The sequence below is a fragment of the Ammospiza nelsoni genome, chromosome W, assembly GCF_027579445.1.
Source record: "Ammospiza nelsoni isolate bAmmNel1 chromosome W, bAmmNel1.pri, whole genome shotgun sequence".
Lineage (NCBI taxonomy): Eukaryota > Metazoa > Chordata > Aves > Passeriformes > Passerellidae > Ammospiza > Ammospiza nelsoni.
Window position 1 is genome coordinate 18376129 of NC_080668.1, and position 15384 is coordinate 18391512.

Below are 15384 nucleotides of genomic sequence, written 5' to 3' on the forward strand. Positions count from 1 at the left end.
GGGAAGGTGTTTTTAAGGTTTTCTTTTACTTCTCATTATCCTTCTCTGATTTTGTAAGCAATAGGTTCAATATCTCTAATTTGAGGCTATTTTCCCCATGATGGTATTTGATGAGTGATCTCTCCTAGTCCTTATGTCAACCCATGAACCCTTCATTATATTTTCTCTCCCCTGTCCAGCTGTGGAGGGGAAGCATCCAGCCAGCATCAGATCAACTGAAAGCATGTAAAAGCAAACTTCCCTCTAAAATATTTAATTTTATTAGTGAAATGGTAGCAAGGACAAGTATGCAAAGAATTTCTTTGCTCTGTGCTACTTACACATCATAAATAAGACAGTTGTTGTAAGACACAGTCCTTCACAGTCTTTCTATAAGCATACAAATTTGTCATTCTTTGATCAAAATAAGCTGCTTACCAATCAACAGCATGTGGCTTAAACACCACAAAAATGAGTATCTATACTTTACATGGTAAAGCATTTTCTGTAGTCTTAAATGTACACAGTCTCAAGAACATGAAGTCCTATTAAAAAAGTGATTACCATCTTACAATCAAACTGGGTTATTTTACATTCCCTGTAATATGTTTTTCTTTTTCATTTTTGTGATAAGAATTACTTATGCAAAGGAAAATGAAAACAAACTGAAAGCAAATAGTCAATATGGTATTATTTTGTTTTAATTGAAGGAAATAACTTCCCATGAAGTAAGGCAAGTAATTTGATTGTATAAAGTTGTTGTAAAAATAATCTACTTGATTTTAGGTATAAATTTTAAAGGTATGACTCTTAAGAAATCTCACAATGATGAAACTGATTAAATTAATTCAGAGGGTACAAGCCATGTTACAGAATCATAGAATGCACTAGGTTGGAAAAGACCTTTGAGATCATCAAGTCTAACCTATGACCTAACCCAACAGCTCCTCATCAACAAAACCATGGCAGTGAGTGCCATGTCCTGTCTTTTTTTTAACATGTCCAGGGATAGTGACTCCACCACCTCCCCGGGCAGATGACTCCAGTGTGCAATCACTCTTTCAGTGAAGAATTTTTTTCTAATGTCTAACTTAAACTTCCCTTGGCACAGCTTAAGACTGTGTCCTCTTGTTCTGTCAGTGGTTGCCTGGGAGAAGAGACTGACTTCCACCTGACTACAGCCACCTTTCATGTACTTGTAGAGTGTGATAAGGTCTCCCCTGAGCCTCCTTTTTTGACAGGCTAAACAACCCCAGCTCCCTTAGCCGTTCTTCATAGGGCTTGTGTTCCAAGCCCTTCACCAGCCTCATTGCCCTCCTCTGGATGTGTTCAAGAGTCTCAGCATCCTTCCTAAGCTGAGGGGCCCAGAACTGGACACAATACTCAAAGTACTCAAGTACTCAGTGTGTTAGTTGACAAAAATATTTGGTTTGTCATTCTCTTCTTACATGCTTTTACTTTCAAGAATTAAAAAAAGAATCTCTACTGTATAACTCCTGTGTAAATTAGAACATTTTCCAAAATTATTTATCCCCTCAGCTTTGCATATGATTTCTTGTTGATCACCCAACAGGTATCAGAGATGACGATGGAGAGGTAACAATTAAGGCCATCCAAATGTGCATTAAATGTCTAAAGGACTGTCTTTGATGCAGGTGATCAGAAAAGGCTTTGTATTCAGCTACTGCTTTTGTACAGCAGTGGTACCCAAAATGCATCTTTGCTTTCACCTATACATCTCTTCTAGTAATTAAAAAAAAAAATGGAGTTTTAGTACTTTAACAAGTGAATCAAAAAATCCTTCTGAGAAATTACTTGCTTTCTTGTCTACAGTATTGTGGTGGCAAATAGCAATAGAAATAATGTAAGATTTAGATGAAAATAAGTAATAGCACAAACATTTCTTGAAAACACCACATTACTTTTTAAGAAGGCACTAAAGCTTCTGCGTGTGATCCCATAGTTTTTTAAACAAGTAAGAAAAAAAATATTTCATAATGGCACCAGTACTATTTGCAGCTGAACAGACACACTGCCGTACAACTCAAAACAAAGCTGTAAGTTATCATAATATCATATAAATGTGCTTACATCTGGAAGGACAAAAATAAACAAAAAACCAAAAAAACCCCAAAATAAGCCAGTAAGCTAACTTATTATCTATAACATAGCCATGTTCCTTTTTGGAACAGAAATTATCATGCATTGTTCAAGTACTTTAAAAGAAATAATTATTTTAAGCATAACAGTAAGAAATTGTTTTAAATAAAATCCAAGAATCGCAAGAAGTAAGCAAATGAAAAACAAACTAGTCAGTGGGCATTTAACATAAGAACCATAAAACTGTGTTTATGTTTAAAAATAATTTTCATTTATAACAGAAGAAAATGTGTACATTTATGCACCATTTAGAAGCACATCAAACAGTACACATTGAAGGTTTTGTAGATTTTTAACCTGAAAAGCAAGTCAATACAAAATTCATGAACAATCAGAACTTTAAACAATCTTCGATGCATATATTCAGCTTTTTTTTTGATAGTACAGGTTTACATCTTTCAGTTTCTACTTATTTGTAACAGAAAATGGCAAAACTTAACATACATCATTTTACAAGTAAGTACAGCCATCATGGAGACCCATGGATTTTCAGACGTGAATAGTTCTGATGTCATCTGCCTTTTCAGGGTATAACTACTGGTCTGTGCTCTCTTGCTTTACAGCAAGAAATAGACAAAACTGTCACTAGAATTGGAAGAGCTACTAGTACTATCACCATGTTCAGGTTGATTATGTTGATATTTTCTTCCTTATTCTGGGAAATAAAAAGTTTCAGATTTCATCCCTTAGTTGAGTCAGTGGTCCATTTTTTGCTTTAAACCTCTTCCATTTTAATTGAATGGTTTTCGTCATTTGGTTGATAGTTCCCATTCTGTTGTAGTTGGACTTCACCAATCCTTTCTGTATCTCTATTGCCTACTTCCTTGTCAGTTTCTGAATTCTGATCCTCTTCAGTGTGATCTTTATCCTACCAAAGATAAAATTATTAAAAAAAACAAATTGTCTTAGCATTACAAGATATGACTTCCAACCAATTACTGATATTTTTAATGCTTGAATTTTTACACACCTTGTTTCAGCAATTTTCAGAATAGAGGTATCAGGGGTTTTAAAAACTTTTAAATTAAAACATTCTTTTAAAGTCTTTTTTTGTTTGTGTAATTGGATGAAGTTAGGCATTCGTAATAACCTGTCACCCAATAAATCATTGCCATAAAGTGATCTGTCATTATGATCAATATTCGGGTAATACCGAACAAGCAGTATCATGGCACCTATGAGAAAAAGCTCCTGAAATCAAGACTTTAGCATATGTTAAAACAGAATTGCAATTTTTCTTTTATATTTTTTGTCAGGTTAATTTTAAGAGAGTTCTTGGGTAAGGCAATTACTTAAGCATGTGTACAGAGTCACCTAAATCAGCTCTTTTATAACAGTTGAATAATTCCGAGTACCACAAATTACTCTTTAGAAGCATGCTGTGTTTTAAATTATAAATTAAACATTTGAAGATATTTCTTTTCTTAATCACATCACCTTCTATTTTGCAAGGGGAAAATCCCATACTACTCTTTTCTTAAATCTTCAGTTTTATTCCTGCAGAGTCAAATATGCAGTCCAGGACCAAAGCAACCAGGGAGAGGCTGAACTGCAGAATTGAAGTTTATTAAAAATCTTTTCAGATCAAAAGCCTGTGCTGGTTTTGGCATTAATAGAGCTCATTTTCTTCATAGGAATTAAAAGATGGGGGAAGGAGGGGGGGGCATTCTGAGCAATGGTGTTTGTCTTCCCAAGTAACTGCTACACGTGATGGGACCCTGATCTCCTGGAGATGGCTGAATACCTACTTGCCCATGAGAAGGAGTGAATGAATTCCTTGTTTTGCATTGCTTGTGTGAACAGCATTTGCTTTTCCTATTAAACTGCCTTAATCTCAACCCACAAGTTGTCTCCCTTTTAGTCTTCTGATTTTCTCCCCCATCCCATCAAGGAGGAGTGGGTGAGAGCAACTGTGTGGTGCTTAGTTGTTGGTCAGGGTTAAACCACAACAGGCAAACTAACCCTGAACCCTGCTGCTTAGTTATACAATCTCCTTTATGCCTGCCCATACAGATAGGCAGCCAGTCAACTCCTAACATATGGCACAGAACAGAAAGAGAAAGAAATCAAAACAAAGTGCTTCAGTAACCTATTCACACAAGCTCAATCAAGTGGCAATACTTTGATAAAGAAAATGGGGGAAAAGAAGGGTGGGGAAAAGAAGGGTGAGAGAAAGAAAGATGAAGAAGGGAGGAAATTCCAATAATTGTTCCACTTGTAGCACTCCACTGTTTATCACCTGGTCACACAGCTTACCTTCAAAGTAGTGGTGCTTTTGTCAAATTTCTCCTTTCCCTCTTTTACTTTACTAATTTTTTTTCTTGAAATGTTCCCTTTCTTTTCTTTCATTATTTCTATCTCTTTCTATTTTTTTCTCCTTCTTGTTTCTGTTTAGGAAAATTTTTACTCAAATCAGAATTTGATCCCACAGCTACAAATGTACTACCAATGCATACTCTGTACTGTGCAGTAAATTGTACAATAACTATGAATGTTGGTATTCTGGTTTGCTTTCTTTCAGAAAGGTTCAGTCACTTACAAACATAAAAATTCCTTCACAAAGACAAGGGAAAAGAGCTAAAGGATGCACATGTTCAGTATACATGATATTTGCAAAGAGCTAACAGATTAAAAACTCTCCAGTTGAAAGCATACCAAAGATCAAATCCATATAGGGCTTTTTGGCCTGTTTTAACTTAGAACTGAATCATACTGACCAATTGAAATTATCTGAGATAACCAATGAAAAGGCAGTAAATCAATGAAAATACTTCCCAAATTGTTTTCAATATATTTATCTGCATCCACTTTTGAGTGTTCTGCTTATTGAAAAATAGACCTTTTCCTTAGAAATGAAAATTACTAAAGAGCTTTTTCCAAACTAAAAAACCAAAAGCCAGAAGAAACACAAATTGAGTTAGCTTATTTCATAACAGTGATCTCTATATCGCATTTCAGTTTTAAAAAAATACTACAACTTTTTCCTCCTTTACTGCTCATTAACTTTTATGTTTATAGCAAACTAACCTTCTTGGAGAAGGAGTTTGTGAAGACTTCTTTTTGGTCATTTTAGGAGACTTGGAGAGACTTCTACTCTTCCTTTTACGTCTTTCTCTGGAGGACCAAGAAATTCAAGATCACCAAAGAAGAAAAATAATAAACTCAGCAACTGAATAAAACCAGAAAGCTCTTAAAATGATCTGACAGAACTAAATAAATATTCCTGAATATAACATTATCTATGACCAATAGTATATGAACCATATAAACAACAACAACAAAAAAAATCATATGTTTCAGTTTGATGGGAAAGGAGAGAAAGGAAGTGAGAAGTAGGAAAAAAAAGTTGTGTCCTTCCTTTCAGATTTTAGTTTTATGCTTATCCTTACATGCTTGTACTTATATGTGATAACAATGGAAACACACTGTATTCACTAATCCTGTACTAAGTTTCTTCAGTCAGGAAAATAATACAATTGAATGAAAAGACAAATTAAGACAAAAGGCATAAACTTGAGCAATATAGACTTCAAAAATTAACATTGCAAGATTAAGATCACTAGAATTCCAGTTCAGTATGACTGATATTTAATTCTTGAATACATAAGCTAGCATTCATATTGGTTTAGTAGCAAGCAGTGCAAAATGAATCTCAAGCTGTTGTCAAAATCAAAATGAAAATGCTAATATCAATTGTTTTCCTAGCAGTCCATGCTCAGCAAATTTATGCATTATTCTATAACACACTGAAGAGCTCTTAGTATTTTACAAAACAGCTGTTTTATACAGATGTATGAAATTTGATGAAGTTGCTGTTATGGAGTCTGATCTCAAATAGAGCAGAACATTAAATAACTGGTTGCAAAAATACTGAGGCACATGTTAAAATAAAGTAAAAATTGATCAAGTAAAAGCTTCATTTAACATAAACATACTACCTATCTGTCAAAGATGACTCTTTCCTATCACCTCTTCATAGGGCAGGAAAAGCAGACAGGAAGAACCAACAAAGACAACAGGGAAGTTAAAAACTAATTGTCAGGGCATTTTAAGACACAAGACAAAAGTTACACTTATGCATACCAGCTTTTGCAATTCCCACTTGTGAGAGTCTGTCCGAATTTTCCCTCATCTGCCTCACGATCATCATTTGGGGATAACTGAAGAGAAGACCCCCCCCCCGTGTTCTCTGTAGGAGAAAGTTTCACACGCCACAGGCCCGAGACCTGAGAGCACAGTGCTAAGCTATTGTTCACAGGTGTTGTTTGCTGTATGCTACACTGAGCCCAAAGAAGGGGGCACCATGCCCTTTTTGCAACAATAGCCTTGGAAGCTGTCCTGCCTCTCGGCCTGACTGGACTTCTCTTGAGTTCTGGGTGGTCCCCTGAAGAAGACCCCTCTCATTTGTTTGCAACCACTGTGACAGACAAACTTGAGATGTAAGAAGCTTCTCCATCAAGGACTGAGACATGAAACCCCTATGTGAAAAGGCTCCTCTCCTCCTTCCAAGGACTGGGACTGAAACCCCTAACCCGGGGAAGGTGTGTGGGGGGAGGCAAGCTGACCAAAGCGAGATGTTTGCCTGCAGGTTGTGACCACTAGAGCAAGAAAACAATGGCTCTCCTTTACTGCTGAGAACATGGACTATCTGTTACATCTATTCCTTATTGTATCTGTTCCCCCTCTCCTCACAATTTCCAATAGAGTTATCATAATAAAAACCTCTGAGTTAGCTAGAGATTTCGAGATCTCCCTGACATAACAGGTGGATCCTCGACTGGACTGGACCAAAGGACTTCGTCTCTACGTTTGGTAGCTATATCTCCCTCTTTCTCTTTCTCTCTCTCTTTCTCTATCTTTTTCTCTCCCTTAATCTCTCTATCGCATTTTGCTGTGATCATTCAATAAAGGTGCATTTGTTTTGATTATCACTGCAAATCCCCTTGTACCGTGTCGGTTCATTTTGCACCCTGAGATCAATCCACGAACCATCACGAACCCCGTTCATACAGACGGATTGTGACACCACTGATTTTCTTTAATATTTAGGAAGGCCAAGAAAACAACAGCTATTAGATAAATTACAAAAGCATAAATTAAGATATACCTAGTATCACTATTTGGATTCATACTCTGACAGTATCATCTAGCTTGATCTCCTGATGCTGCACAGGACAAAAGTTCATAACTATTTTTTTTCAGCAAGTTCTTAAGTTTGATTAAATTTTTGGTAAACAAAGATATAAAGTGGCCTCAAAATCATGGAAAGAACCTCCACAATCATTGATCAGCTGTTCACTGGTTAACATGCACCTCATTTTGAACATCCTTACATTTATCACCACCTTTTTTCAAATGGGGACATTGGAAATTAATATATTGTTCTGACAGTGTTCCCACTTGGTCTACAATGAGTACATACCCTTTATTTTGTTTTCCTGCATACATATCTGTGAGTAACCAAGTAAGCACCCTAGTAATTATGTTTCAACTAGAAACTGTTTATTCATTGAATCTAATTTTCAGTTTCTGCTTTTCATATTTCAAGTTGAAGAACTACAGCTGTGTATGACACCATTCCTACCTCTATGCTACATTTGTCTGTAAAAAGATTTTTGTGTGCCTGTTTTTATTCACACTCTTAAGGAACACTAATACAGCAAAATTTAAGGAAAAATTGTTTGAAAAATTTGATACTGATTTTGTGACTCTAAATCATACACAGAACTAACATTCTTGTCTCAAAGGAAAAATTCCACAGGGTAATGGCAGGAGCCAACTTCCTGTTGATTTAAAGTTCACTAGAAATCACTCCAAGATTTGCCTTAGACCAACATTAGGTCTAGCGGTGCTAGAATTTTTTGAATTCTGAGAAAGACAGAAGCTCTGAGACAGAGACATTTCACAACACCTGTCTCCAACTAGTAGTACTTGGAAGAATGATGGTAGTGTGAAATAAGACCCCCTCTACTCCACTCTCGTGAGTGTTGAGTAATACATTCTGTGCAGGTAGCTCAGTGTGCAGATGCAGTGCGATCTGCAGATTAAACTCTGGGTGGTGGGAAATAGCGTGAGCCCCAGGAAGAGGCTGTGAACTGGCACTGACCTTTTGCACAACAAAGGGCACAGGGACCTGTAGCACCAGTCATGTGATCGGACACTCAGAGACACAGCAGGAGCTGAGGACTCAGGAGGAAGACCCCAGAATATTGTGCAGATAGACTGGAAGGATATAAAAGCCCAGGGATTCAGTTGTTCAGGGTCCCTCCTTGAAGGCACCAGCTGGAGCTGTTTGTGTGTTACTGCACCATGAATAAATTAAGGAATCAGATGTCTGAGACTGCTATGGGAAACCTGGGGTTGAGCTGGTAACAAAATCATATGAGCGTGGGGTGTGTAAAAAACACAAAAAACTTGCTTATCAGCAACCTGGACAAAGGGATAGAATGTACCCTCAGTAAGTTTGCTGATAATACTAAACTAAGGGGAGTGGCTGATACACCTGATAGTGGAACCCTGGAAAAAGTTAAAGATAGAATCTAAAATGTTAGGCTTTGTGCTTTCCCAGATCAACTGCACCTGCGTAAGCAGTATGATAAATTATATAATTGTTAGATGTGATGATTGTTTAGTAATTAAATGTAATTATTATATAACCATAAGAAGAATAGTGAGAAACTATGTTGGAAATTCAGAGAGGGACTAAATTTATGTATACAATTGAACAATAGAAGTTTAATAATTAACATGAAAGTTATGTAACGATAGAGTATAAAACATGATCATTTCGGATGTATGGTCGGAGTCAGATTTGGGTTGAATATACCCCGATTCCCAGAGCTCTTAATAAAAAGCACCGCATATAATTCCCCGTGATTATGTGTTTTTGAACGCTAACATTTTGGCGACCCAAAGATGGGACCCTTGCGAGTTCGCAACTCGATCACGCTCCAGCCGGCACCAAGGGATTCTCGGGGAGCCCATCGGCCGCGACCGCTTCCGCTGCTCACAAACGTCCCCGGGAGAAAGGTAAGGTGCTTTTTACTTTGGTTTGGATGCCTGCCAATAAGACGCAGCGAAAGCTACGCTTGGTTGGGCTAAAGGAATTCCTGTTGGTGTAAGCCTAGGCGCCCTTTCGTAAGACAATCGCGAAAGCGTTGCGGGTTCGGCATTTGTGGTATTTTTGAAATGGAGAAACTTAAAGGGATTTTGGGCAGTAACACCCCTATCCCGCAAAATTCTCCTTTGGGGTGCTTATTAGCACATTGGAAACAAGGTAACTTTGAGGAAGGATTACGTAAAACTAAGTTGATTGATTATTGTAATTCATGGTGGCCAGAATATGCCTTGGAGAACGGTGAAAAATGGCCAAAATACGGTACTCTGCAATATAACACTATTTCACAGTTAATGTCGTTTTGTAAACAAGAAGGAAAATGGGATGAAGTCCCATATGTTGATCTGTTTTTCTACTTACGGGGAAAGCCAGAATGGCAGGATCAATGTGGATTATTAATGGTTACAACATCTGCAAAGTGTGGGGTTTGTGAGGAACGTTGTTTAGAACACTTGGCCTTAAGAGAAAGCTTGAGTAGGGAAAATTATACGGATATTGATTTACAAGTAGCTCCAACAGGAACAAGAGAACCTAACCCTATCCCACCTGTTTCATCTGTCCCTATCCCACTACCTGCTCCTCACCCACCTACCCCTGAACCTGTCTCGTCTAGTACACCTTTCCCTCTTTATCCTCCTCTCCCATCATCACCCGATCCCTCTTCCTCAGAAGATGAGCAAAACCTAACTGTGATAGAAAGGGGAAAGAGGTATGCGAGTGAAAAAGATAGCAATGGTAATGAATCAGTGACCCCAATAGCCCATAGAACCTGGGGTCAGGCAAAGCTTGCTCCAGTTGTGCATAGAGATGGCATAAGGAAACAAAAACAGACTGTGATTGCCCCCTTACGACAAGGTGTCGGAGTGGAAGGGCCACTTTTTGTAAAAGTGCCTTTTTCCCCGGCAGACTTAGTCATTTGGAAACAGCCGGAACTTATAGAGAAAATCCTGATAAAGTGGCACGCATAGTAAAAATGGTTATGAAAACTGAAAATCCTGACTGGGATGACATACAAGTAATATTAGATACTCTGATGGATTCTACTGAAAAAGAAATGGTACTTAAGGCAGCCAAAGAGAGGGCAAGAGAAGATATTAGAAGTGGGCTGGTAACAGGGAATTTAGATGTGAATTTCCCAATTGAGGATCCAAATTGAGACCCTAATTTATTGCGCGATATGAGGAGATTACGGAAATATCAAGAGTGGATCCAAATAGGAGTTCAGAATGCTGTGCCCAAAACTATAAATTGGTCCAAACTATATGAGGTTCGACAGGAAAAGAAGGAATCTCCCACTGCGTTTTTGGAGAGGCTTAAGGAGGTAGCAAGGAAATATACAGACCTTCAAATGGATACAGAGCAAGCAAAGGTTCAGCTCGCTCTCATATTCTTGGGTCAATCACAGGATGACATTTGTAGAAAATTGCAAAAATTAGAAGGGGAAGAATTAAGGAATTTGGATAAGTTACTCGAGGTCGCTTGGAAGGTATACAACAATCGGGAAAAAGAAGCTAGTAAAAGGCAACAGCAGAATCTTTTGGCAGTAATACAGGGGAGAGGGAACCCAAATTTCAGGGGGCGTAACAGGAATGGTCGGGGTAGGAGACCAGTTACCCAAGGGTTAAGCCTGAATCAGTGTGCATATTGTAAGCAGGAGGGACATTGGAAGCGAAATTGCCCAAGTTTGAATAACCAGTTTGACCAGGGCAATCAGTTCCAGCAGGCTACTAAGGAGATGGTCCTGGGGGAGTATACCAGCTGACTAGATGTAGAACCGGGAGAACAAGTTAAGGAACCTGTTGTAAATATACAGTTAGGGCACAAAGAGGTCAGATTTCTAATAGATACGGGAGCTACTTTTTCTGTATTGAATGATTTGCAAGGAAAAATTGGGGACAAGGAAACGACAATAGTTGGTGCTACAGGGAAAGAGGAAAAACGGCCTTTCCTGCAACCCCTAGATTTGTGTTTTGGAAACAAAGTTATAACACACGAATTTTTATATGTACCTGAGTGTCCAATTCCGCTTTTAGGGAGAGATTTGCTAGCAAAACTTGATGCGGTAATAACCTTTGAAAATGGAGAGCTTATAATGAAAATACTTTAATCAAAGATGGGACAGATATTAATGATCAAAGAAAAACCTGTTCCCTCTATCCCTAGGGAGGTAGAAGATGCAGTGATTCCCTCTGTATGGGAGACAGATATACCAGGGAAATCTAAATTGGCACAACCAGTGCATGTAGAGTTAAAAGAAGGGGCAAGGGCTGTACAAGTCAAACAATATCCCATAAAACCAGAAGCATGGCAAGGAATAGTAAAGATTATTGAGAAATTCTTGAAATACCAAATTTTAGAAGAATGTGAATCAGAATTTAATACATCAATATTTCCAGTAAAGAAGCCAAATGGTGAATATAGATTAGTGCAGGATTTGAGAGCAATAAATAAAATAACAAAGGACATTTATCCAGTGGTAACAAATCCTTATACATTGCTAACATCCGTAAAGGAGATATATAAATGGTTTATTGTAATTGATTTAAAAGATGCCTTTTTCTGCATCCCCCTTGACAAAGAAAGTAGGAAACTGTTTGCCTTTGAGTGGGAAAACCCAGGGAACAGAAGAAAGACCCAGCTCACCTGGACACGACTCCCACAAGGCTACAAGAACAGTCCCACCCTATTTGGAAACCAACTGGCAAAGGAACTGGAGATTTGGACTGAAAATGGGCAAGTACCAAGAGACCAATACTTATTGTTGCAGTATGTTGATGATATACTAATAGCTACAGAAGAAAGAGCAACCTGTATAAAGGTAACCATTGAGATTTTAAATTCACTGGGAATGGGAGGCTATAAAGTATCCAGAGGAAAGGCACAAATCGCACAACAGACTGTGATTTACCTGGGATGTGAAATTTCACAAGGGCAACGAAAACTAGGTACTAACCGTATCCAAGCTATTTGTGCTATTCCAGAGCCCCAGAATTTACATGAGCTGCGAGTCTTCCTCGGGATGGCAGGATGGTGTCGCCTGTGGATCATGGACTATGGACTGATTGCGAAACCCTGTATGAAGCTCAGAAGATGCAGCCATTCACCTGGGGCAAACCACAGAAAGAAGCCTTCCTAAAATTAAAGGAAGCACTGACAACTGCTCCAGCACTAGGGTTATCTGATCTGTCTAAAGATTTTCAGCTGTTTGTACATGAAAGGCTGCGCCTAGCACTAGGAGTCCTGACCCAACGTCTGGGAAGCTAGAAAAGGCCGGTGGGCTACTTTTCCAAACAACTCGACAACATAAGTGCCGGGTGGCCCCCATGTCTGCGGGCAGTCGCAGCTACTGTGATCCTGATACAAGAAGCCAGGAAACTTACTATGGGAAGGCATATAGATGTCTATGTACCACACATGGTAACCACTGTCTTAGAACAAAAGGGGGGCCATTGGCTATCTCCCAGCAGGATGATGAAATTCCAGGTAGTCCTGACTGAGCAGGATGATGTCACATTAAAAACAACTAACCATTTGAAAACAGCTTTGTTCCTACGTACCACAACTGAAGAAGGCCCATTAGAACACGACTGTGTAGAAGTAATAGAGTACACCTATTCAGCAAGAGAAGACCTGAAAGACGTCCCACTAGAGCAGCCGGAGTGGGAGCTGTTTACAGATGGGAGCAGCTTCGTGGAAAACGGAACCAGATACGCTGGATATGCGGTAACAACAGTCAATACAGTAGTGGAGACAAAGGCATTACCACCAAATACATCTGCCCAGAAGGCAGAACTGGTTGCTTTAACCAAGGCATTAGAATTAAGTGAAGGGAAAAAGGTAAATATCTGGACTGACTCAAAATATGCTTTTGGAGTGGTGCATGTACACGGAGCACTGTGGAAAGAAAGAGGACTGTTATCTTCTCGGGGTATGCACATTAAACATCAGGATGCAGTCCTGAAATTGATAAAGGCAGTACAAAAACCTGAACAAGTGGCAATCATACACTGCAAAGCACACCAATCAGGAAACTCCAAAATCTGTGAGGGAAATCGAAAGGCAGACTGGGCAGCCCGACAGGTTGCTCGAGAGGTACAAACAACAATGGCATTGATACCTTTGAAGCTTAATGTATCCCAATTCAATTTGCCTCCAAAACCAAAATATTCAGTAGAAGATGAGAGACTGGCATGTTTGCTAAATGCACAAAAGAATTCAGAGGGATGGTATGTAACCGCACAAGGACAAATAGTGGTACCCCCCTTTATAATGAGAGAAGTTCTACAAATTAAACATAACGAATGTCACTGGGGAGCAGAGGCATTGGTAAAATTGCTAAAGCAGAGTTTAATTTCAGTACGGATGTTAACAATGGCAAAATCAGTAATGTCAAAATGTGATATCTGCTTGAAAAACAACCCAGTGGTCAGGTGACAGGCACAGTTAGGAAGAATTCGGATAGGAATAGAGCCAGGAGACTATTGGCAGGTAGATTTTGTAGAGCTACCAAGAACTCGAGGATACAAATACCTGTTAGTGGGGGTTGACACATTCTCTGGGTGGCCAGAAGCCCTTCCCTGTCGCACGAACCAAGCAAAGGAAACAGTTAAGTGGTTACTACAGGAGATTATTCCCAGGTTTGGGGTACCCCTAGGGGTATCATCAGATAGGGGACCCCATTTGATAGCTACAGTAGTAAGAGAGGTAAGTAGATTGCTGGGGATAAATTGGGACCTCCACACACCGTGGAGAACCCAGTCAAGTGGACAGGTAGAGAGGATGAATCAGACACTAAAAAGGCAAATCAGTAAAATATGCCAAGAAGCCAAATTGCAGTGGCCCCAGGCTTTGCCAATAGCACTGTTGAGGATTCGGATAAAGCCTAGGAGTGGGATGTCAGTCAGTCCTTATGAGATATTGTATGGGAAACCATATGAATCTCCTGAGCCTAACCCTAATGTACATGTCACAGGAAAGCAGGAAGTGTATAATTATGTTCTGTCTCTTGGGAAAACTTTAGCTCGGCTCCGGAGTATCCTCGTGTGGAATAGACCACTGACTCTCGAGAACCCAGTCCATAACATACATCCAGGAGACGAGGTGTACATCAAGAATTGGAATGAGGAACCACTGAAAGAAAAGTGGAGTGGACCCCATCAGGTACTACTGACCACCTTTACAGCAGTCAAAGTAGCCGGCGTGGAACCCTGGATCCACTTACCCGAGTGAAGAAAGTCCATCCTGGATCACAGACTGTATAAACTCTGGAATGAACAAAGGCTGCAGATAAGACGTGTTTAATTGCTTTCAGAATGCTATCAGTAATTGTGCTAACGTTATGGTTATTAATATCTTTGGGATGTGGAATGCAAAATGATCAACTAACCACTCTTCATTCTAGAATGAAGAGAGAGGTACAAACGGAAACACAGGTGATAAAGGTTTCTAATGCAGTTCGGGCTGAGAATGTAATGATCGGATTAGTCAAAGATTTTGCCAAAATGCAAAACACCAGCCGAATAACTGCCTGTCTGCCAATACCAAAGGCAGCAGGAGACCCAGTAAATTGGGGAATCATAACATCAAAACTACCTGAAATACAAAAGAACAAAACAATTACATGTAAACTGGTACCTGAATCGAGGCAAGTTACAGAAACCACTCTGGTATGGGAATGTGAGGTCAAGGATAAGAAAGATCAGATAGAACCTTGGGACAGTGCGTGGTCTGTGAGTATTCTTCAAAGATTCCAATATATGGCAAACACCCCTTGGTGTATTAAGTGGGAAAGCCCCGAGAATGAAACAGATCCAGCAATAACAACACTGACACTAGTAGCAGAACGAGGGCAGACAAAGTAAGTTGGTGGGCATGTAATAAAACTTACGACTGCACTTCAGATGATGAAGAGATAAAACAGATGCCACCCCTGGCAATAGCCCTACAAATTGGTTGTGCTTGCAGAGGGATCAAACATAAACAAGGCAGAGTGAATTATAAAGTAATTATAGGGTGTACCAGGATTACAATCCGAGGTCCAGGACAATTTGTATGGGCAGCAAGTGATGGTACCTGGACAACACATCTGCCTATAGACGGGAAAGTAAAGGAGATTACTTTAGGCCTCC

At 39.2% G+C, this 15384-nt stretch overlaps 1 protein-coding gene across 1 annotated transcript in view; it reads right to left on the bottom strand.

The window, feature by feature from the left end:
• Positions 1-1592: 1592 nt before the first annotated feature.
• Positions 1593-15384, bottom strand: part of LOC132086189 (splicing regulatory glutamine/lysine-rich protein 1-like) — a 102689-nt gene continuing 88897 nt past the window's right edge. The window contains 4 exon segments of the mRNA XM_059491666.1: positions 1593-3007; positions 4396-4465; positions 4467-4526; positions 5167-5253. Coding sequence (XP_059347649.1) covers positions 2855-3007; positions 4396-4465; positions 4467-4526; positions 5167-5253 — 370 coding nt within the window. The 3' untranslated portion in view covers positions 1593-2854.